General features: G+C 41.7%; 1 protein-coding gene across 8 annotated transcripts in view; it reads left to right on the top strand.

The window, feature by feature from the left end:
• STK39 (serine/threonine kinase 39) overlaps positions 1-25027 on the top strand; it is a 291605-nt gene that overhangs the window by 95026 nt on the left and 171552 nt on the right. For all 8 annotated transcript variants that reach the window (XM_038584733.1, XM_038584728.1, XM_038584731.1 and 5 more), the window contains exons 6-10: positions 6727-6836; positions 7059-7160; positions 9269-9402; positions 19182-19230; positions 19334-19399. In XM_038584733.1, coding sequence (XP_038440661.1) covers positions 6727-6836; positions 7059-7160; positions 9269-9402; positions 19182-19230; positions 19334-19399 — 461 coding nt within the window. The remainder of the gene's footprint in view (positions 1-6726; positions 6837-7058; positions 7161-9268; positions 9403-19181; positions 19231-19333; positions 19400-25027) is intronic.

Genomic DNA, 25027 nt, shown 5'->3' with positions numbered 1-25027 from the left:
GGAGGCCGGGGTTGTGTCTAAATCAAAGCTCTGGAAGGCTTGTGGCATCCAAACGCACATGGGTTGCAGGTCACTGGGAACACCCCGTGCTGCTTGAACCGTGAGTGGGGTGCTGTACCACCAGCACACCTTTTATAAGAACAACATAATAAGAACTCGAAATGTTAATTTTTTAAAAAAGATTTTGCTTATTTTTTTGATCGAGAGAATGAGACAGAGAGAGAGAGAGGGAGCAGAAGCAGGTAGAGAGAGGGGCAGGCAGAGGAGAGGGAGGAGCAGACTCCCCACCGAGCAGAGCCCCTAACCCTGGGCTCCATCCAGGACCCCGGAATCCTGATCAGAGCCGAAGGCAGAGGCTCAACCACTGAGCCACCCTGGCGCCCCTCAAAATGTTTAAAACGAAACAACTTTCCCTAGGTCTGTTAAGGAAATATTTGCTTCTGTTTTATACCCAGGGTTATATAGTTGGCATTATTATTTAAGTCATAATGGGCTTCTTTATATGCTTCTTTATTCGTCCAACATTGGTGGCCTGGCATTTAAGGAAACCTGTGGGACTCAGGAAGGCCGGCTGCTGGCAGCCCTGAAAATGTTCCTGGGTGTTTAGAAGCACACTTCGGTTATGCCAGGAGAGTCTTAAGAGTCTCTTGTGGGAAACAAAACAAAACCCCAAAACCTGGGAGTCAAACCAGATTGTGAAGGGATTGTTTTTAATGATACAAATATGACATTTTGGATTAACGAGGGAATCTCAAATGAGTTTTTCTATGTTGGGTAATCACAACTTGATCTTTACTCAGGGAAGAGCTCGAGACTTGTGGAGTATTAACCCCATTATTCCATCTTGCGTTTCCTTTTCAGTACAGAAAAGTACGCTGAATTCTCTCATAAAAGAAAACCGGAGCCAACCAGCTGACTCCTCCATGAAGGGCTGTGGATTTTATCCAGACCCTCTTCAGATAACTTGCTATGTGGTCTTCAGCGAGTCATTTGATCTTTTTAATTCCTCCTTCCTCTTCAATTCCAGTAGCCACTAAATCATTGTATTTTCCTAAGAATTTGTCTAATCTTTTCCATTTCCAGAGTCTCCCTTCAGATACAGGCCCTGTTGATTTTGCTCCTGAACATCCTTGCGTCACTCCTTTCCCCAGATTTCCTCTTAGGCTAGAGAGAGTGCAGCAGTGGCCCAGGGGGTGCTGAGTGGATGGGGCTCAGCTTCCCTTACCTGGTTCCTAGACTCCGGCTGGGTTCCTCCACAGTCTCAGTGCTTCTCTCCTTTTCTAGACCATGGCCACTGGGGAAAAGAGACTGATTCAAGCAAGGAGCTACCAGGGGCCCCTGCAGCTGTGGTGGTTCCCGCTCCCCCAGAACCCCCCCAGACCCCCCAGCCAGCCACTTGCAGGCCTGAAGGGAACTGATCTGTTGTAACCTGTTTTGAATGCGTCTTAGGAAGCTCTGAGCCATCAAATGTAGATGCCATTATTCTCTAGCCAGGTGCTGAATTAACCTGAGCCAATTTCTCATGTGCAGCTCTGGTTCCTCTTCAGAGGTATTAGTAGCAGTTGTGGGGGCCGGGGGGGGGGGGGCAGGTTAGGGTTGGCTGTTCATCTGCAACGCCACTCCCAGGTTTTAAGGAAATCAAATTTCAGACCAAATTTTGCCACGCATCAGCAAACGAGCCCTAAAGAGTTCTCAGTTTGCTCTGTAGGCTCAAGGAAGTTCCTGCTCTCTGTTCCTCTAGGTGAATGAAAAATCCACCCGAAGCAGACTTAACTAGAATTCCGGATGCAGTTTTCTTGTGCACATATACTCGGCATCTAGAATGGAACCAGACCTAGAACTGGGGAGGGATTTAGCTTACTCTTGGGCCTGGCTGGATTCTTCTTATTCATACAAGAGTGGGGAATATAGCTAAGATGTTTTAGCCATTCTCTGTGCTGACCACCTTTACTTTCATCAGTGAAAGCTTGTTTCTCACATGTGTCATGCTTGCCAACAGGTGACTGGCATTATTATTCTCCAGTAATAGCCCCTTTTGGGATTCACCTGGCTCATACTTATTTATACTTACAGTCAACAGAAATACTTTGAGCAGCTGCCTCTGGCATCTTTAATCAAACGCTACCAGAACCTTCCAGCACTGGGCATCCAGGGTCAGAATGCCAGTTGACCACCTGGGTCCCGCAGATACACTGGTGTATGTTAAAGTATTTTAGGTAAATTTTAGGCATCATAGCAGCTTAGCAGATGAGTTTTACAGGCTAAACCAGGCAGGCGTAATTGCTTTATTTTGCCTTTCCAACTTTTTTTTTTTTTTTTTTTTTTTAAGTGCATTTGTTGCCAACAACAACAGAAAAGAGATGTTATCCATACAGATCTTGATGTTTGGCTTGCTCTGGGAAAGTTGGGAGATCGGTCACACCAGGGCCTGTTCCTCTGTGGTGACTTTCTTTTGTAGTGGAAGCGAAGCAGCCTGCTTTCCAGCGGAATGGGAGGCACAGAGATGGGGCTCCTGGAGGGGGCTCCTGGTGGGGGGCAGCACTGCCTAGCATCTCCCCTGGTGCTGACACTAAGCTTCACGTGCCCTTTAGTTGTTGAGATTGTGCTGACGGCACGCAGGACCCTCCTCCCTCCTTTATTCCTGCCTGGCCCCTGTGTGTATTTGGGGGTGCGACCCTTGCAGCTGTCAGACGCTTTTTCTTCTTGGCTCAACACTTGTGCTTTGCTCGGGCGGTTTCTTTGTCTGGAATGGCATGTCCTCTTAGGCCTGCCCGTCCAGGTCTTAACCTCTTCTTGAAGGCCAGGTCTGAGGCCCTGGTGGGTATGCAATCTGTCATAGCTGTCGCAGCCCCTAGCTCTTCTGTGTCTACACAGACAGCACCGGGGAGCTCTTGTTCATTATTTCCTGGCCTCCCTCTCTTTACTTGTCATAGTCTTAAAGGTCTGCCCTCTGTCCATATCAGGTGGCTCTACCGCAAACGCTGCACGTCTGCCCTAGGCATTCACCTGCATAAAAATAAGACAATTCCCCAAGTTACTTAATCATGCACCACAAATTAGAGGTGTTGGATGCACATCAGAGTAACCACACCCTAACACGAAGGTGGCTGTGAAAAAGCGCAAGGTGCCAAGAGTCAGGGTGCCAGAGATGCTTCGGTTAGGACTAGGGCCGTGCAGAGCGTCCTCTGCCGATGGCCCCCCACTTGGTGGAGCCCAGTGTACCTGGACGGCGATAGAGCATCGGGTGCACAGGCCGCAGCGGTGCTGAAGGTCGGGGCGAGGGCGAGGCTGGTGATGGATCAGGGGAATAGACGGTGAGAAGTTCGGCGGCCGGAGCTCAAGGTCCGTATTTGGGAGCAGGGGCAGCTGAGGCGGGAGAGGCCAAGGGGAGTCAGATGTGCGTGTTGTGCTGGGGGCTTGTGACTTTATCTTGGGGAGCAGAAGGCCCTTCAGGCCCTTGGAGGGAGAAATCAGGTGTGTGACAGAGGAAGGCCCGGGTGCCAGGGCCTGGCCCTGAGGACAGCAGGAGGCAGCTGGGTCTTAGCAGGCTGCCGCCAAGTGGGTGGATTCAGAAGATGTGAGAGAGCCTTTCAGTTCCTAGGATGACAGCATTCTTTCTGGTTTGAGATGCAGCTATTCCTGGAGGCAGAAGATGGGCTGGCTAACTCTGTGTGTAGCCTTTGATTCCGTGTTTCCAGAGAAGTAGTCATGGTTTCTGACCCCAGTGTATCTGGTTGCACTCCCTTCGGCTGCATAGACGTACCTCTTAGGAAACAAGGACTCTTTTCAGCATTTCTGCTTTACCACCTCACTCTCTGTGGCACGCATGCCATCTTGACGGAATATGCCAGTTTTCCTTGTTACCCAGGTACCCTGTGTACTTTGGTCAAAGTGTCGTTTCTTGGTACATATAAATCTTTCTGTATACACGTTGGCCATACATAGGAGCACACTGTGTGTCTACTGTGTAGTCGTAAGGGTGAGTAGATGTTAGGATCGGCGTTTTCTGCTTCTGGAATTTTTATTCTGAGCTTTAAAGACATTTAACCATCTGTTTATGGCTTGAAAGTGAGTGTTCTAAGTGGAGGCTATGAATAAATATGTGAATCATGAAGGATATATTGAAGGGGTATTGTCAATAATAAGTTGCTACTATACATCTCTTTCAGCTGTTTTTGCAGCTTTAAAAAGGTCTAATGTAATCATATGGTGTTTTTAAGGAATTAAAAAACTTTAATGTTAAATTTTTTAATGGATTTTTATCTGGATTCTATCTTTTAGGAGAGACTGGGTATACAGTTGCTTCAACTGCATTTAAAGAAATGTATTTTTCCTTAGAGCAACTTCTACCCATATTCTTAATTATTTACAAATGATATGTACTTAGTGCTTCTTGTTACAAAAAATTTTTTTTTCAAGATTTTATTTATTTGAGGGAGAGGGAGAGAGAGAGAGAGAGAGAGAGAGAAAGAGCACAAGCAAGGGGAGGGACAGAGGGAGAGGAAGAAGCAGACTCCCCGCTGAGCAGGGAGCCTACCATGTGGGGCTGGGTCTCAGGACCCTGAGATCATGACCTGACCTGAAGGTAGACACTTAACCTACTGAGCCACCCAGGCACCCCTTGTTACAAAATTATTTTAATATAAGTGGAATGTTGGGTTCATTGTTAAACTTTTCAGAATATAAATTAAGTTGAAATTAGCACTTTTCAAAGCCAATCATGTTGTGTTTTCCTCTAGCCAAATATAGTAGATGCTTACAAATGATTTAATTCACCTAGCTCTTTTGTAAGAATATGAATTTTATTTGCTCCAACCTACAGGAGACTGACTGGTTCACTGATTCTAGAGATTTCTTTTCACAAGGCTTTATTTTTCTGACCAAAATATAAGAATTCAGAGAGTTTTTAGAGTTTGGTACATATGAGCAAATTAAATTATATAGCATTTTCAAAATATGCTTTTGCTCAGTTATTATGTGTGTAGCAGTTGGAACAAAGACTCCATTTGTAAATTTTTATTCCTTTTACTTGTAGTTGAAATCCTGTGGGGAGTTGAGTAAATTTAAATGTAAATAAAATGAAACAGTCAACATATTTCAACGTAGGGAACTGGTTACAGTGTTACTGCATAACTTAATATCGAAGACCTAAGGCAAATGCTAATACATTTTGACCTTGGTTTGTGCTTGATGTTGTTCTTTGGTAATTGCTGTCATCCTGGCAAGTCATCAAAGCAGACCAGCAAAGGAGAATTATATGAGAGCAATTTGAAAGGGCCCATGCTACATAGCCCATTGCAGCATTTTGAGGTGTTGACTACGTTTTTAATTACAATTTACCAGCTTACTATTGAGCTGTCCTTGAGTTGGCTTTTGCCGGTAGGTCTAGGCTAGCCCTGAGTAGTTGGTACTTTATTAACTAATTTTAGCTTCTAATAAAAATCTACGCAGAAATGCGTGCATTAATAATCACCGGTGTTCCCTTCTCTGTGGTCACATATGAACATTGTTTTTGCATAAATGCATGTGTGTATGTATGTACAGTATGCCTAATTCATCTTCCCACAAAAATAATTTCTAGTGTGTAATGAATGTTAAGAAGAGTAGCATTTCATTTTACAAACCATTGTACCTATACCTATGAAAATTATCCAGGAAGCAAACATTGGGGGAAAAAAAGGCAATCTTTGCTGACTGAGCTTTTCCTTTGTGTTGATTGCTACATATGTACAAACCTGGGCATGTTGACTTTATGTACCTGGGTTTGTGGATTTGCTGTTATTATTTCTCCTAAGGTGTCAGCACTATTTAAACAAGGCCATGAGAATGTGGAAGATGAGTCTTATTTATCCTTTATTTATTTTTTTAATTGAATTATGATTAACATACAGTGTTATGTCAGTTTTGGGTATTCAGTATAATGATTCAGCAATCCCCTACATTACTCGGTGCTCATCACCATAAGTGCACTCTTAATCCCCTCTGTTTCACCCTCCCCCAAGCCACCTTAAAAAGAAAAACCTATTCCCCAAACATTGATGATGTGGAATTAGAGAGGCTGGAAAATAATCATAATAAAAGAAACACATAGAAAGAAACTACATCATATACTAGTTTTTCTGCTTCCATGCTATTCTTGTAACTGAGTTTTTGAAATGAATCTTAGCTAAAAGCTAAGATTTATACTTAGGGCTCTGAGAATGCATTTTTATTTATATTGATGTAACCCTGTATGGTTAGTTACAACTTTTGATACCTTTTTGGTAGAAAATATGATTTGGTATGCTGAGGTTTCTGGACTGGTGGGCTTGCTGACCCATTACCCATGATGGTGTTCTCTCTAAAGTGTAGGCTGGGGACCCCTGGGTGGCTCAGTGGTTGAGTGTCTGCCTTTGGCTCAGGGCGTGATCCTGGAGTCCTGGGATTGAGTCCCACGTCGGGCTCCCTGCATGGAGCCTGCTTCTCCCTCTGCCTGGGTCTCTGCCTCTCTCTCTCTCTCTCTCTGTGTGTGTCTCTCATGAATAAATAAATAAAATCTTAAAAATAAATGAAGTGTAGGCTGGCAGGTGGCAGGATTGCCTTGGGGTGCCCCAAGAGAACTCCATGGTACTTGGAACAATTCAGCATCATTGGAAAGGTCACTAGGAAACGAGAGATTCATAAAGTTGGAATTTGTAAGCAATAATGTCTTATATAAAATAAGGATGATTTTTGTTTTTCTTTTAGATTTTGGGGTAAGTGCATTCTTAGCAACAGGGGGTGATGTTACCCGGAATAAAGTAAGAAAAACATTTGTTGGTACTCCGTGTTGGATGGCCCCTGAAGTCATGGAACAGGTAAAAAAAAAAAAAAAAAGTGATGTTTTGTATCATTAAATGTATTAACATTTCATTCAAATCACTTTCCTAGAATGCATCATGTAACTGAGGTTTAGCTGGGCTTTAGCAAAGTAATATCAAAGTTGTGCATACACGCTGTAGACTTCCAACATAATATGGACTTCATGGTGTGTGACATGCCTATTTTATAATTGTGTTTTTCCCTCGTTCTTTTCTTAGGTGAGAGGCTATGACTTCAAGGCTGACATGTGGAGTTTTGGAATAACTGCCATTGAATTAGCAACAGGAGCAGCGCCTTATCACAAATATCCTCCTATGAAAGTAATTACTATTGGAAATAATATATTGGGCTTGAAATAGAATTAACGGAATCTGTTCTGTAATTCTCTTAAACATAGTCATTTTTCTCTTAGACCTGAGGAAAATTAATGGAGGAATGCAGCCAAGTTCAATATGTCTGATGTGGACAGAATAAGACAAAAGTGGTACAGTTGTTCCCAGCTTTGAAGCTCTCTTTACATTCTTAGCACAGAGCTATCTGAAGAATGAGATGGAGGTTGAGAACTATGACAAATGCTGGTCATTACTCTTTTGATAGCAGAAGACCCCAGACTCCCAAGGAAAATCTAGAAATAGATTATAGTGATATCTTTGCAGATGGATTTCCCCAATTTTTTTTTTTAATGATCTGTAACATTTCACCCTCTGTGCTCATAATGTCATATTGGTGACTCATCTGAAATAAGTGAGGCCAGTGTTTTTAGGCAATAACCTACATTTGGATACTGTGTCCAGATTTTTGTTTTTCCCTTAACTGGCCTACATTATTATTTCACTTATTATGAGGTGGTGGTATCAGAGCTGATTTACCCAATTAGAATTTGTTTGGGGGCTGAAATAATTGGTGGAAATTGTGAAAGTATTTTACAGAGAATACAGTGTTTGTTTCAGTGTTTCCCTAGGAAAATACTGGAAAAACTTAGGAGGATTAAGAAAAACCAGAGGATTAAAAAAAAAAAAAAAAAAGAAAAACCAGAGGATAAACAAAGTTAAATAATTTCACGGATTAAAAAGTTAATACATTCTTATGGGAAAAAATTTGGAGTCCAAACAAGAACAGAGAAGAATATAATCACTCACAATCTCATCAACCACAGACAATCCCTGTTAAGGTTTTAGTGTAGTTCATTTCATTGTTGTTTTCTCACTATATTTATATACATATTTTCAACACACTTAAGATTAGGGTGTGTGTGTATAGACATACCTGCTTTTGTTAGCAGAAAATTCAAAGTTGAGGTGGAAACAATTGAATTGACCTTTCAGAGAAAAAGCACTGAAGCAACTGTGAGGATTTTTCCTTCCATTGGTTTTTCTGTATTACTTTTTCTTAGTTCTCATTGTCTTTCTTCCCCCAAACCTTCGTGTTGCCCACCCGAATCCACAGTCACATTGCTAACCCCAGCCTGGCATCCTGCGAGGCCCTGCTAGGACTTAACAGCTCTCCCACTTTCTTCTGTTTGCTATTATCCTCCACAAACAATAAACTGTCACTTTAATCCTTCATCTATTCACACATCTGAAAGTGTTTGAAAGGAGTCTTGGCATGTATAACTTTTGCATAAATTAAGGCCAATTTATGCATTAATGAGGTTTATTCCTTTTATAGGTCAATACTACAAATTCTACTCTTTTTTTAAACAAGTAATTTTGATGTTGTGAATGAATGGAATTTTTACCTTTTTGATTGGAAGCAGTGTTTTGCATTTATTTTGTCCCCCTCCCAAAGCAACGTGGCCTTTTGCCACAGTTATGGTCTTCAGTAACTCGCATTCTGGCTAACTTCAGTGTCTTACTGTCTCCATTTTAAGTAATATTCTGTAGGTTTTCTCATTTAAAAAAAGGGGGAAATCATGTGTTACATTCTGGGATGTTGTGGATTTATTTTTAGGGTTGGCAGTGTGTTAACAGAAGCCTGGAGTTCCGGGTGGGGGGCTTCCTATTTATGAATGACCTGTACGCAGGACCGTTCCCTGTCGCTCTGGGCCAAGCCCCCCTCACTACCCCCCACTTTCCCAGCCAGAGCCCCAGCCTTCACTAAGCCTGTGTTGGAGCTACGTGCTCCTCCAGGAGGCTGTGTGAGAGCGAGCCAGTTCCCAGACGTCTGTCCTGGCCGCTTTGGGACATCCTTCTTAACACACAGAACAGATTTTATAAGTTCTGTCAATGGAATAACAAAGAGGTGAAAGGGCACGTGAACAGATTTGCAAAGGGAAATAATACTTTTCAGCTCACGCTTTCTGGAAGGTTAAAATCACGGGAAAGCACCTCCTCAAAGATGGTCTTTATTAATGCTTTTGTGAAAAATTAAAAACTCGACCGTAGTGGTGGCTGTACTGATTCTGTCTTGGTGCTTGTTTCTGCTGCAGGTGTTAATGTTGACTTTGCAAAATGATCCACCCACTTTAGAAACAGGAGTGGAGGATAAGGAAATGATGAAAAAGTACGGCAAGTCCTTTAGGAAATTACTTTCACTGTGTCTTCAGAAAGATCCTTCTAAAAGGTATGTCAGACGTGGTGGATGAGTTAATGACCTGGTTTGAATCACGACAAAGCTCTGTTTGTGGCTGGGAAAAGGCTGTGTGAGGACACCTGAAAGGTACTTCGAGTTCAAGGGAAATCCTGCTCTGGCCCCTGGTTTCCAACCTGTTAGTGGAAGACAGGGTGGATCCAAGACGGAGAGGGGTGAGGATGAGGGAGAGAGGTGGAGGAAAATTTTTAGTGCTAATGAGATTCACTGTGTTTGTTAGGTGTGGGCTCTGTCATCAAAGGAAATGAAGGAAAACAGAAATCAAAAGAAATTGGCAGTGGTGCACTCAGAAGCCGAGCTCCTATTCCGTACTGTGTAGGTTGAGCTGACCTCTCAGGATTTGAATATCCTGCTAGCTCCAGTCTAAACCGGGCAGAGCTATTGAATTTTGCATGAGCTTCCTTTTAGTTGCAGAACAAGTTGTGCTGTTTAAAAGATTATCAGTAAAGAAGATTAAGATTTTTGCATTAGAAACATTAATCATATAAACAGAAGCAAATGGTTTGAAGTTAACATGCGTGTCACTCCTCTTTATTCTTGGGCTACTGCCCTGCTCTGTAGTGTCCCTGTTTTTGGAGTTTGTTTCTTCCTTCTTTATTTCTGTGACTTTGAAATACCCTGGCTGGTGATAATATAGCCGTGTGTGTCTTTTATCACTTAAAGAAGAATGTTAATGACGCGAGCCACTCAGGCCTTGCCGGGCTAGAGTCCCTTGGCAGAGCTTGGTCGTGTGCGGCACGGCCCTAGCGTACTGTCCTCAGAGACCACAGATCTGGAGAGGCCTCTGGGGTCACTGGCCACCTCATCCACCCAACGGTTTGAGTTGATACTTACATTTGAAGACGTAAAAACTGGCTTCTCTTTTGAAGCTTTCTTTCTCCGCGAAGTACCCTGCTTTCGGAGGGATTCCAGTATCCTTATATCCTTTATGAAACTTAAGCCTTTATCTTTACATAGTAATCTGCTGTTTGAGTAGGCAACCCTTCTCTAGATTAAACACAATTTCCATTATTTTACCCCATTCTTTGTAGCTACTCTCTGGGTTCCTTTACATTTTACTGCATTTGCTTTGAATCTTTTCTGTATCACGCACCATTTTCGTGGAGCTAGATCTAAAGACTGTTTGCTATCAAGCACCTTGACGTTATTTCCTGTAAAAGGGATAATTGTTTTGTCACACCAACAGGCTATTTCTGCTTAAACATTTTAGTTGCCTTTTATGTTTGATTTGTAGGGCTTGTTTTTCTTCTGAAGTTACAGCGATCTTTCATTAAGGTTACTTCACACTCCTGTTGGGGGAAAGTACTTTTTAGATTCTGATTGTGTTCTGCAACACTTCCTTGTCTTACCTTTGTTTTTTGGTGATTTTTGGCATCACCGAGGAAATAGTTCCATCCTCCAGAGCCCTATGAGAGAGGTACCTGTCTTCCCAGTTGGCACTGGGTTAATGCTCATGGTCTCTGGGATTCTCAAACTAGTTGAGATCCCACCTAGTGGTGGTGATGGGTAATGTCACACGATTCTAGCCCTTTTGGAAAAAAGATCCTGTAGGATAGAATTGCTGGTGTACTTTAATAATACAGCAGTAGATTTCTTTAGGAATTTGTAGTTTAGTCAGAATAAATTAGGTTGTCATACATTATATTTAACAAACTTTCCTTTATTTCTTAATAATCTTGAAATTCTTCCCAGGAGTTATTTATTATATGAGCTCAAATATCAGGTTCCCACCACCCTAAAAAAAAAAAAAAAAAAATTCTCCAAAAGAGCCTTGCACCATATATTTGAATTCTTACAAAGTCTTCCCCTCAGATTACTCTTTTAGTAACTTATTGGTTTACAAAGTATTAATAGTTTTGTTTTGTTTTTTTTTAAAGATTTTATTTATTTATTCATGAAAGACACACACAGAAAGAGAGGCAGAGACACAGGCAGAGGGAGGAGCAGGCTCCATGCGGGGAGCCCGACTTGGGACTTGATCCCGGGACTTCAGGATCACGCCCTGGGCTGCAGGCAGACACTCAACTGCTGGGCCACCGGGGCTGCCCAGTATTAATAGTTTAAGGACTTATTTTAGATATTTTTGTTATAATCTAATCTAATCTCACTATTGTGCAACTGTCCCCTATAACAAACAGTATTGGTGCACCAAATTCCTGGGGACTCTTTCTTTAAAAAATTGAAGTATAATTAACAGACAGTGTTATAGCAGTTTTAGGTGTACAGTATAATGATTCAAAACCTCTATACATTACTTGGTGCTTATCACGGTAAGTGTACTCTTAATCCCCATCACCTATTCACCCATCCTCCCCACCCACCTTTCCTCTGGCAACCATCATTTTGCTCTCTATATTTAAGAGTCTGTTTTGTTTGTTTGTTTGGTTTGTTTCTTGGATTCTACATATGAGTGAAATCATATGGAATTTGTCATTCTCTAACTTATTTCACTTAGCATTATATCTGCTAGGTCCATCCATGTTGTTGCAAATGGCCAATCTCATTCCTTTTTAAGGCTGAATAGTGTTCCATTGTATATATGTACCATATTTTCTTTATCCATTCATCTATCAATAGACACTTGAGTTGCTTCCATACCATGGCTATTGCTAATAATGCTACAATAAACATAGGTTGTGCATTTATCTTTTTGGATTAGTGTTTTCTTTGATTTTCCTTAGGTAAATCCCCAGTAATAGAATTACTAGATCATATGGTAATTCTGTTTTTAATTTTTTGAGGAACTTCCATACTGTTTTTCCACTGTGGCTGTACCAATTTGCATTCCCACTAATAGAGCACAAAGTTTCCTTTTTCTCCACATCCTCACCAACATTTGTCTCTTATCTTCTTGACTAGCCATTCTGACAGGTGTAAGGTGATATTTCATTGTGTTTTTTTTTTCAATTAAGTTAAATTCATTTTTTCCAGTAAACTCTCCCCTAGCATGGGGTTCAAACTCACAACCCTTAGATCAAGCATCGTATTGTTCTACTGGCTGAGCCAGCCCGGTTCCCCTTGTGATTTTGATTTGCATTTCTCTGATGATGAGTGATCTTGTCATGTGTCTGTTGGCCATTTATATTTCTTCTTTAAAAGAAAAAAAAATCATGAAACATGAGAATGGGAAAAAAACCAATATCGTTGAACTATTTATTATATAGGATGCGGTTTTAAAATATGTATTCATTACTTAAGTAAACATTTAATTGCTACACAAATCTGAAAGAAACCATGAATATTTCCTGTCTTCTCTGCCTTTATTTATGTTGTTTAAAGGTTCTTCCTCTTCCTCTGTCCCCCTTCTACCCTCTTTTAATGCTTACATGAAAGACCCCATGTCCTTAGAGTTAGATAAATCTGGGTGAGATTCCTAGCTCTACTTTCTCATCAGCTACATGACTTAGTTTCCTAAGTCTGTAAATGGGTCTAATAGCACCTACTTCATTGGATTGTCATGAAGATGGAATACAGTAATGCACCAAGAGAGGATAGCATAGGGGCTTCTGGGTAGCTCAGTTGGTTGAGCATCTGGCTCTTGGTTTTGGCTCAGGTCATAATCTTGAGGTAGTATGATCGAGCCCCATCTCAGGCACTGTCAGCCCCATGTCAGGTACTGTCCTCACTGTCTGCTTGAGAGTCCCTCTCCCCTTGTCCCCCACCCCTTTTGCATGTGTGCTCTCTCTCAAAATAAATAAATACATCTTATTAAAAAAAAATGTGGGTAGCATAGTGCCTATGAGTTCTTAAATATTCAGGGAATTGGGCTTGCTGTTCGTTATTTGCTGTTTCCTTCCTGACCAAGTGGAATTATTGCAACTCTTAGTTTTTCTATAGTATGTTGAGGAGATGTCTCTTGTAACACTTACCATCCTCTGTGCATTTATTGACTTACACATCCAATTTCCTCGTAAGATTGTAAGTCTTTTAGAAGGAGAACCTGTGTCATTCATCTTTATATCTTTCTATCCACCGTGTCAGATCTGTATTACATATTTGATATTTCTTGAGCAACTGGAAACAACTGTGAGCTTGCAATTTGGGGGTGATTTGGACTTATTGAAGAGTGTTTCAGAAACAAACCAGATTCAAATGGGTTGAGGAGTAAATGCAAGATTTTTGATAATTTTTGTTTAGTTTCCATATAGATCATCAGCTTATAATCTGAAAGCAACCGACAGGTACCAAAATCCAGATCTAGCTGAGTACCTTTTTAGCAATGAATAGAAACATATCACAGTGACCAGAACAGATCCAGTCCTGTGCAGGAGCCCTCAGGCTAGCTGAGAAGAAGCTGTGTTTTCTGCCAATCCTGAGAACTCATTGAACTTTCCTAATAAAAGAGAGCTGGGGTGTTAGAGCTATTTGCCTCATCCAAGTCTGTCTCTGCATTGGCATAGACTGAGAGGTGCTTATATTTGCAGAGCAGAATGTTTAGTTATTTCTTTAAAAAAATGAGCCATAATCCTGTAGATTATGTACTTCATGTGGATGGCAACTATAAAAGGAGCCAGCATTTTCTTTGAGCAACAAGAGGGTGGCTAGCACAATGATAAATTCATTATACGTGAATTAAACTTGAATATTTCCTTTAAAGGGAGGATAGGGTGAGAGATGCAACTCTGCTTGAGGTCAGTGAGATTTTAAAAATTATAATACAGATTGTTAGAACTACTTAAACTGTATCATGTTCATCCTGAATCCTTTGAAAATTATTTTAAGTCTCAGTGGACTTTGGTTCATCCATATGTGTTAATTGAATTCTTTAAGAGATTTTCTTCTGAGAATGTTGGTACTTACAGACTACTGCGTTGTTTTGAAGGATTTTAAAATGAATTCATCATTCATAGCCTATACCATTATTTGGGTTGCTGGTATAGCATTTTAGCTTTCCTTGTACAGCAGTGTCTGTATTTATATTATGTTGCGTTATTTGAAAATGTTATCAGCCATGTAAGACATAACTGTGCTTGCAGGATTCCTTCTCTTATGTGCTACTCACTCAGAGGCCGGCCCCATTGATGGCTCCATATTAACCCTGTACTGGTAGTTGCTATAGCATAAAACTAAAACAAACAAGTGAACAAAACACAAAACCCCCAAATTCAGATGGGCAGCATGTACCTCACCTTCTCTCATGCCTTCTATTACTTTCTTCCTCCTTCATTTTCCTCGTTCTTTTCAGTTCCACTTCCCCATACTTTCTTTCTTTTTTTTTTTTTTTAAGATTTATTTATTTATTTATGATAGACGTAGAGAGAGAGAGAGAGGCAGAGACACAGACAGAGGGAGAAGCAGGCTCCATGCAGGGAGCCCGATGTGGGACTCGATTCCGGGACTCCAGGATCGCGCCCTGGACCAAAGGCAGGTGCTAAACCACTGAGCCACCCAGGGATCCCCTTCCCCATACTTTCTTATGGAGATAGCTCGGCACTTGTACGGTTCTACCTCCAAAGCTATAGACGCTTGATGGCATTTGAGCGCACAGAGGATCTACTGTTTAGTTCTTCTCTGTATAGAGTAGACCTATTATTTTGTATGACCTGTATAACCTATTAATATAAATATTGAGCCTATAGAGGAAGGAATGTAGCTCCTGTAAACCATTTCTCATTTCTTATGTGATTGTATTTATTGATGAAGGCTCAGAATGGAGAGTGCAGAGAAGGGGGTTTTCTCTGTAGCATGCTTTTCCCCTTTATAGATTTGGCCACCATAGAAATGAGGAAGGGAAGGGAAGGTATCTCCCCAGCTCTGTATCTTGAGGTATGTCTGCATTTCCCAGTCCTCTCTCGGTTTTGGTCCTACCCCTGACCCTTAGTGTGTGGAAGGAGGAGGCCGGGTACAGAGGAGCGAGGGAAGCTTGTGTTGTGGCTCTCCACTTCAGGACCTCATGGACTTAGCCCTTTCCTCTCTCTTTCTTTTCCTGTTTCTTTTCTTTCTTCCTTTCTTTTTCTTTTGTTAGCATGGATATTATTTTCATTACATCGTTATCCTGTTCCCTACTATCTTGAACAGATGCTTAGAATTTGGTGTTGACTAAATTTGGCTCAGAGAATTGTGGTTCTGTGTCCGAATGTCTGGTAGCATCACTTCTACCCCATATTTGGTTATGGTATGGAAATTGAGCTATGATAATTTTCTGGTCTGTGTTGGACATTGGGGATATAAAAGAATGAATACTGTGTGGTCCCTGTCTTGAAAGGGCTTATAACCTAGCGGGGTGTGGAGGCGGGAAGGCATAGGAACAGATAATTCCAGAACAGGAGTGTGGGTAGAAGGGTGTGTGAGCACCGAGTAGGGAGCAATGGGAATTCTACTTGGAGGAGCCGAACAAAGTAGCTCTGAAGATGATGACATGTAAAGTGGTTCTTGACTGATGAGCAAGGCTGTGCCAGTCAGTTACAAAATTTTTTGAAGAAATGCAGTGTGTGCTTTGTCATAAGGAGCAGGAGAAGGGTGAGAGTGTCACTGTAGCTGGAGGACAGAGTTCGCAAGGGTTGCCATGGGAAATGAAGATGGAGGAGCCAGCATCTCTCTGGCCACTGAAATCTGTTAGGATGGATAAGAATCGGGTTTTTATAGAGCCAGCTCTGGAGCAAGGTAGACGATGGGTTAGAATGAAGAAGAGAGATGTAGCAGAGAGTCTGGCTGGGGGGCTGTGATGACTGTACGTCATGACCAAGGGTGATGAGGGATTTAACCGAATCAGTGGCCTCAAGTCTTGATTTTCTTAGGTTCCTTTTCACTTAAAAGAGTTAAGTGCAAGTTATTTGGTGTGCCTCTTGGGTTTTAGAATTCTGTTTCATGTTCTGAGGTGCCAAACATGACCCCGGGTCTCGCTCAGTACGGCGTGACTGTCGTCCTGTGTGTTTTCTCTGCGGTCTTCCCCTTCCCCCGGAACTCCAGTCCCGTGTTTGATGTTCTGACCAGCCTCATCCCATCTAACCACACACGCTAACTCTTGTCTGCTAGATTCTAAGTTGTTGGAGGTAGTGTCAGCGTCTGTCGTGTTCACTACTGTAGGCCTGGCACCTAGCACAAATCCTGACACAGGATTTGTCAGGATTTGCTTACTAAATATTTACAGAGGGAATGAAGGATGAGTTTGGAGTAGTGCGAGGCCAAAAACATTGCCCACGATCAGTAAGAGTGTACATTAAGTGAACAACCAAAGTTAAATCATGTAAAATAGCAGCATCATTTTTAGTTCTAGGGAGCCCATTTAACAAGGTACGAATTCATTGAATTTGAACAAGCTCGCTGAGGGGATATGGCACGCAAAATGTAAATCGCGGCCCACCTGTTGTTTAGACCTTTATTTACTCAAAGCAGTTAGCAATTAACAGCTGTTTATTGCTGTGGCTATGGTGATTGGGGTTCTTTGTCAGGTCCCTCTAGCCAGTGTTCCACATGAAGCTGAGAAAAAGAGCAATAACAATTTAAATAGAAAACTTCTTTGCACCGAAATGCAGTTTAAGGCCCCTGTAGACTCACATGGTTTCGACAGCCATGTACTTAACGACTTTTCCTAATTTTTCCGTATGCTTGGGTTCAGTCTCTGGACACATTTTAATGGAGTTGCCTGGTTCCCAAGCGGTGGTTTCCAATCTTTTCACATCTGAGGACTCCTTTTAAACTTGCACCCCTCTCAACATAATAATGTGTGTACCTTATTCAATAATGCTCCCCAATTTTTTTATTATGAAAAAATTTAAATACACAGAAAAGGGTGAAAAAACAGTACAGTGTTTCCTTCTATGGCACCAGCTAGATGCAACAATCATGAACATTTTTCATATCTGCTGTATCTGCTTCCCCACATTTTATTTGCTGAACAGTTTGAAAGTAACAGACTTAATGTTTCAGCTTGCTTTCCCTACAAATAAAAACATGTTCCTGTATAACCACAATACCTTTCCACACCTAAGAAAATAACCAGTAATTCCTTCAAATGTCCTTCATACCCAGCATATTCACATATATCTACTTATTTCCGAATGTCTTTTATAGCTCCTCCCCTTTCGCCTTCCAATGGCAGGATTTAGACAAGGGTCACTTATGGCATTTGGTTTTGTTTCTTTAAGTCTGTTTTATTTATTATTATTTTTATTTATTTATTTATTTATTTATTTATTTATTTATTTATTTATTTATTTATTTATGTCTGTTTTAATCTGCAACAGTCCTCTTACTTCTCTCCTCTTCCTCTATGACACTGACTTTTTGAAGAGAGGAGGACAGTTGTCTTATTGATTATCTTCTAGTCTAGAGGTATCTGATTCTATCTGCTTGGCTGTTTGTTTTAGAAGGAAAACTATTGAGGAAGGAAGCTGTCCTATATGGAAGAATGCTAGTTAATAGATGTGGAAGGAATAATAGAAGTAGAAAATCAGCATTCTACTATCTGCTCTGAAATAATTATTTAAGACAAAGAGGCTAAAACCCTTAGGGAATAGAACACTCCTATAAGGCCACAGTGTTACCCCACAGGATACCCTTACAGTGGAGAGGTCTCAGGGCAGGGGATCATTGGTTAAAACTTGGCATCACTCCCAGTGAGATAACCTAACATTATGTGCTTCTGATATACAGTAGGAGGAGTGCATGGTGTCATCTATGAAGCATGCCTCGCCCCACATGCTTCATGCAGCCTGGTCAGGTTTTTTTTTTTTTTTTTTTACTTTTATTTTTAAAAGATTTTATTTATTCACAAGAGACACAGAGGGCAGCCCTGGTGGCTCAGCAGTTTAGCGCCGCCTTCAGCCCAGGGCATGATCCTGGAGACCTGGGATCGAGTCCCACGTCAGGCTCCCTGCATGGAGCCTCCTTCTCCCTCTGCCTGTGTCTCTGCCTCTCTCTCTCTCTCTCTCTCTCTCTCTCTCTTCTCTCTGTGTCCCTCATGAATAAATAAATAAAATAGTAAAAAAAAAAAAAAGAAAAAAACAAGAGACACAGAGTGAGGCAGAGACACAGGCAGAGGGAGGAGCAGGCTTCCCGAGGGAAACCTGACACTGAACTTGATCCCAGGACCTCGGGATCTCGACCAGAGCCGAAGGCAGACGCTCAACTGCTGAGCCCCCCACGTGCCTCCTAGTCAAGTTTTTAGACCTAATTTTTAGTTTATAGGAAATCCAGGGTAGAAAAACAAGATAAATGGCATCAGGAGGAGACAATCAGACCAGTCCGGTAATGCTTTTACAGGAGTTTGCATTTTATGAATCACCATAGCATTTCCCTCCGCCTGAAAACAAGTGGGGCATATACAATTGAGACAGGATCCCTCAGTGGGCAGACAGAGCTTGTCCACATGATGTGGACACCTTGTAGTAACTGCTGTTCTTGGGGAATCATAGAACTCAGTAGACTATAATTTCTTTGACAGGGTCATATTGCACCTTGCAAAGCTTCTTAATAAATACAGGAATTTAGCTCACAGACGTGTCAGTCTGCCACCTTTCAGAAAGACTGAATTCACTTAGTGAGGTGTAAAGATGAAGGGTGGAAAATTGATCATGCCCCAAATATTTAACTTACAGGAGCTTATGTGTTTTGCAGTAGGGGTATTTGGAAAGAACTGGAAAATCAGCCCTGGTTTTATTTAGAGCCCGTTTATGATTTAATTTAGTTTCTGGTTTTGCTATTCCTGAAACTGGTTTTCCAGAAATACTCTAGAACTTGGTTGTTTCGTCAAGGCAGTGTATTTATTGAGTGGTCATTGTTTCAACTCTAATTTATTATTGATCTTTCAGGCCCACAGCCGCAGAACTTTTAAAATGCAAATTCTTCCAGAAAGCCAAGGTAACATACTTAAAAAACCTACATAGATCTGCTATTTTGAAATCACTATGAATTTCTGTGTATGATATTTGGTGTTGAACTGTTGGGAACATTTGTTTTTCAGAACAGAGAGTACCTGATTGAGAAGCTGCTTACAAGAACCCCAGACATAGCCCAAAGAGCCAAAAAGGTAAGCACCACTAGCCTTTGTGACCCAGCAAGGGCTGCTCCCCACCGCCCCCCTCCCAGGGAAATGAGACCCACAGAAACACTGGAAAAAGAATGTCACATACTCAGGATGCGTTATTCAGAGGTTATCTGATTAGTGATTCCTCAGAGAGATGAATTTTGCCTTTCAGGTATCTCCGGCTTGCTGTTATGTGTTGGTGGAAACAGCTTGAATGATTTCATTTTTCCATTTATCAGCTTTGCTCAAAGAGGGTCAGAGGGGAGAGGGGATTGTGACGAGGCTGGGACACTGGAGAGGAAAGAGCCTTGAGTATCTTTCCTTTGGAAATTTCACAGAAGAGGAGCAAGTCATTTTTAAGCAGTTTGAAATGACGAAACAAAAACCCCAATTTGTTTTTAATGGTCATTTTTTCAACTCTGATTTCATTAACAGATTTATTGGTTATCTTGAGTATCTGTGGGATGTCAATCTTTTCCTTATAAAAGACCCTGGCCCCTCTTGTAATTTACCGTATGTTAACTAAATTATGTTAATGATTATCTGAAAAACTTTCCATTCTTGGTTTTAGATTCTTTAGATGGTGTGTGTGACTGCATTTGTTTATGTATTTATCCAGAGTTTTATTTATTTGTAGTTACTGATTTCATTATGGTGTGAAACCTAACAGTTTAACCTCTGGTTTGGTTTCATTTGGTTTTAAAATTATGCTAGATATTTAAAATAAAAAATATTTATGTAATCACAGATTTAGACAGGAAGGTTCTCTTCCTCCCCTTCCCCTTTTTTATATTTAATAGTTATGGGGAAAGCTGATATAAATCTGAGTTGTATGCTCTGAAATAAAACTGGCAGAGAAATATGCATCAGAGATTGCATCTCATGATGCCTTGGTTAAGTAACTCTGAATGTTACATTCCAGACATTGCCTTTTCTAAAACATTCTGTATGGAGTTCATTTAGCAGGTGTCTTCACATTGTTTGAAGCGAATTTGGAAGTAGTTTTTAAGAAATGACCCTCTCTGTCCAGGTGTCCGAGGCCCTCCGGGGCCCAGCAGAGTTCTTTGGGCTGTGGGCCCGTGTGGCGGCTGGGGGATTGCTGTGTTGACTGCGTAGACCAGAGCCAGGGCTGGTCTGCGGGATGTCTCTGAGGGAAAAGGGAAAGATTGGCGGATGGTCCATCAGAGTGGCACATCTCAAGGGGCGGCCCAGGAAAGCTAAAGCTTCAGTTTGAGGCAACAGAAAGTACCAGTGCCCGACCACAGTCTGAGGGCTCTGCACAGAAGGCCCAAGGAGGACCCAGGAGAGACTCCCTGGGCTGGGCGAGCCTGGCATGGGGCTTCGCTCAGGCACCTAAAGTGTTAGCCAGAGTTGGAAAATGCTGTTACGGAGCGTTGCCTTGTTCCGTTTGTGCCATCCCCAGAGAACAGTTTTGTTGGTCTCGACTTGTTCTGCTAGTTTTGTCTGGTCTCGTCTGGTAGCTGTTCCCCTGGAGGGGGTGTGCAAGGCCTGTTTTCTCCCCAGAGCTGCAGCCCCCCACCCCCACCCCACCAGCCCTGTCAAGCGGCCTGGTGGCCTCTGAGGTGTAGTTTCCAAGGGGGTTCCCTGCCCTCCCAAACCTAATCTTCCTGTGTTCTGTGTTTCTGGCTGAGTCACCCGACCTCAGGGCGCTGGGATTATTTTTGTGTTTGAGACCTCGTTGCCCCCGTGTCCTTCCCGTCTAGCCCCTCTCCGAGTCCTCTAGCACAGTGCTTGGAACCTTCTCCTCCTGGCTTTGACCAGACAGTTGCAATCCCTCCATTCTGCTCCCCCTTTCTGATCTGTTGTAGGTGTTGTTGCCAGATTAACTCTCTGATCATGTCACTTCATTGCTTAAAAGAAGTTCCCAAAATTAAACGAAAGCGACCCCAAAAACACATAAATGAAAAAATAAAGTTCCTATCAAATAAAGGGCAACCTCCTTAGCCTTGAATTCCTGGCACCGTTTCAACTTCCAGCCTGATGCTGTGCACTCCAGCTCAAGTGAACCACCTATACTTTCCTCACCAGCATGTACTTTTCCTTGAAACTCTATCATTTTGAGAAAATGAAGAAGCTCTTCAGGTTCCAGCTTTATTTTCTTTCTTTTTAAAAAAAATATTTAAATTATTTCTTGCACATTAGCGTGCTTGGCGCTCCAAACCCCATTTTGCACATATCTTAAACAGTAAGTAGCTAGAATTTGGAGAGATGTGATTTTTCAAGCGTGTCTTTTGCCGTTTACTTGCTCGTGGATTTTAGACTTAAACCTCAGGGCTTGTTTTGTCGTCCATCCCTTTGAATGGAAAATGTCTACACATCTCAGTCACAGAGAAGAGTAAAGGGAGAATATAAATTAATTCCTTAGGGGTGCCTGGGTGACTCAGTGGTTGAGCGTCTGCCTTCGGCTCAGGGCATGACCCTGGGTCCTGGGTTCGAGTCCCGAATCGGGCTCCCTGCATGGAGCCTGCTTCTCCCTCTGCCTGTGTCTCTGCCTCTCTCTCTGTATCTCTCAGGAATAAATAAATAATATCTTTTTAAAAAATTAATTCTTTAAATGTCTTCTAGGAAAGAGGAGCCAATGGTAATATCATTCTTGCTCTATAGCTGTAGCTTGCTTCATTAAGTTCTGCTGTTTTCCTGTTCTCATTCTCGTTTCCAAGCGCACTTAGGCTCTCAGCCTCACCCCATTCCTTGCCCATCGGTTCCATGGGAGGTATGCTGACCAGAATATCGATCACAGCGCATGTCTCTCTCATAGCAAGTGCCCACAAATGTTTGCTAACCCAGTGAACTCTTCGGCTTGCGTATACCAAGGAACAGCCACCCTAAGCTCTGTTTTTTACGTACCCAAAATGCTGGGCGTACACTTGTTCCTAGGATTCCTGTTAACAGCAGACCTTTCTCCCTGTGTGGGGTGCATGATGTTGGGAAGCTGTTCCTTGCTTGAAACTTCTCTGGCAGGCTTGGCCACGTGGAAGTAAATATTATTTCAGTCACCATGAGCATTGGAAACCTTTGTCATAGGATGTGCTTGTCTTAGGCTCTTACAGCACGTAAGTAAATTCAACTTGAAAGTTGGTACAGGGGAGTCTTTGTGTTATTTGTGTCATCCATTTTTGGACTTCTCTTTATTGATACCTACTATTGACATCTACTCAGCTGCTTACTTTCCTATTTGCTGTGGCGCCTCCTGGTTGATCACACTCTGGTTTCCTGGTGTACATCTGTTCTTCAGATGCCACTTGTTGCTGATTTTTGTCTCCTTGGTTTGTTGTTTTAAAAATCAAAACAGACAGTCTATTGATATACTGTTGTTTACATGACAGCTGGGCCTGTTGATCAGCTCTCTGTACATTTAGGCAACTTGTGTCGATTGGAAATTTGTTGTCATAAGCAACAGTGTCTGCTTCTCCTCCCTTATGGTAACAAAAATTAAGAGATAATTTTTCAATATGTGTGTTTTTTAAAATATGAATATTTCTCATCTTTAAAAGAGAGAGGGAAAAAAAATAAAAGAGAGAGGGGCCAGTTATAGCTGCTTTCAAGAAGCCCCAGGGAGCCCGCCAGTGCTGTCCTTTGGCGTGTGAGGTAGACGCCTGTCAGATTCATGTTTGGCCAGAATGTGAAGCACTGTTTGGGGGCCATGGAATTCCATGTGGGTAGGTGATCTTGTCTTCATCCAGATGGATTCTTCTAAATCAGGAAAAAAAAAAATAGACCAGTGTGGCTTTCCTGGTAATTTAGCGGCATACAATGATTGTGTACGTGTGTGTGTATGTGTGTGGTCATTGCAGAAATCAGAGATATTTGTCTTCTTCCTGAAAGCAGAGTATCTGGTCCTTTTGGGTTTTCTCCCCCTGACAGACAGTTTAACCTCTGGTTTGGTTTCATTTGGTTTTAAAATTATGCTAGATATTTAAAATAAAAAATATTTATGTAATCACAGATTTAGACAGGAAGGGGATCAAATTGATTTTCTTTTGCCCTAATTTTTCTGTCTGTGAAATGGAAATGCTGTTGGACCTCAGGCATGTGGTGACAGGTAATGAGATTTGATTTTCTTGGGCCACAAGACATTCTGGGAGTTCTAAATGAGAACATGCAGATCATGACCCTTGAGAACAAGGTTAAGTACAGCTATCATTTCTTTTTGACTTTTCACTTATCCTCATGCATGAGAAAATGCTTCATAGCCATCACTCCTCCTCACATGACTTTTTAGGGGCCTGTCCCCAGCCATCTTTAGGGGTTTGAGAGCTTGAGCATGTGCTGTTCCACTACTGGGTTCACTGAATGGGGCAGAGTATAAAGCATTCTGCTAAACTTGCATGCGGATGCTTAGGGCTGTGTGCATTTTCCCTAGGAGCATCTAAGTGTCAGAGTCGGCTGGTGTCTCTGCTTTCGGTTAATGATGCGGACCTTGAGTCACCACGTTCACACTCCTGTTGATACACTTTCTGTAGCTAAAACTCACTGATGCCAGGAAAGGGGCAAAGGGCATCCACAGATATCCAAATGCTGACTGCTTAACCAAAAAGCATATTGACCAGAGAAGGGATGAAGTGGGGGAAATGCAATGCGCAGTTCTTTTTATGGTGGTGGTTATGTTTTCATGGGAAGAGGGATCGCTGGAGGATTTTTGTTTGAATTTTCTCAATTTTGAAATTGATTAGTCACTATCAGAAAGAGTTGGGTGCCTGGGTGGCTCAGTTGGTTGCCTGGGTGGCTCAGTTGGTTAAGCGTCTGACGCTCGATCTCAGCTGCGGTCTTGATCTCAGGGTCGTGAGTTCAAGCCCCATGTTGGGCTCCACGTGGGGTGTGGAACCTATTTAAAAAGGAAGAGGGAAAGAAAGGAAGGAAGCGAAGAATGAAAGAGATACTGTATCACTGCTGCAATTTGATGGAACCACTGTGAACTGGAAAAAGCAGGGTAGTAGTATTTGTGGGCCTCCGAATTTCTCGTATCAGGCTTATAAGATTGATTTCACGTTAAGGACCTGGGGAGTTGGCTTCATTTGATTCTCTTATGTGCTTAGGAATAAGTGGGGAGGGATATAGGGATATTGCAGTTCTTATTTCTTTGATACTTAATGTATGTTCATACTTTGTCCTTTTTCTTTTTACTTTTTATTTTGAAATAATTTTAAGCTTCAAAAGTTTACAGAAATAGCACAAAAAATTTCTTACTGTCTTTGAAAACATTTCAAATCTATTGCCATGATGTACTTTGTCTTTAAATATACTTCAGTAAAAATCTATCTATCTATCTATCTATCTATCTATCTATCTATCTATCTATCTATCTATCTATATTTCAGTGCATATTTCCTAAAAACCAAGGGCATTCTTTTACCTAACAGTATAATTATCAAAATCAGGAAGTCAACGTCGCCATAATACTATTATTCAAGTTCAGATCTTACGCAGGTTTTGCCAGTTTGTCATTCGTCTGGCCCAGAATCCAATTCAGAATCACTTAGTTGTTGTCTTCATTAGTCTTCTTTAATCTGGAATCGTTTTTATTTTTCTTTTATAGAAACAGTCACATGTTTGAAGACTGTAGGCCACTTATTTTATAGGATGGTGCTCCAGTTTGGGTTTGTCTGATAT

Source organism: Canis lupus, chromosome 36 (genome assembly GCF_011100685.1).
Source record: "Canis lupus familiaris isolate Mischka breed German Shepherd chromosome 36, alternate assembly UU_Cfam_GSD_1.0, whole genome shotgun sequence".
In the NCBI taxonomy this organism is placed as follows: Eukaryota; Metazoa; Chordata; class Mammalia; order Carnivora; family Canidae; genus Canis; species Canis lupus.
The sequence above is the reverse complement of the archived record's forward strand: the minus strand, read 5'-3'. Positions and strand labels throughout refer to the sequence as shown.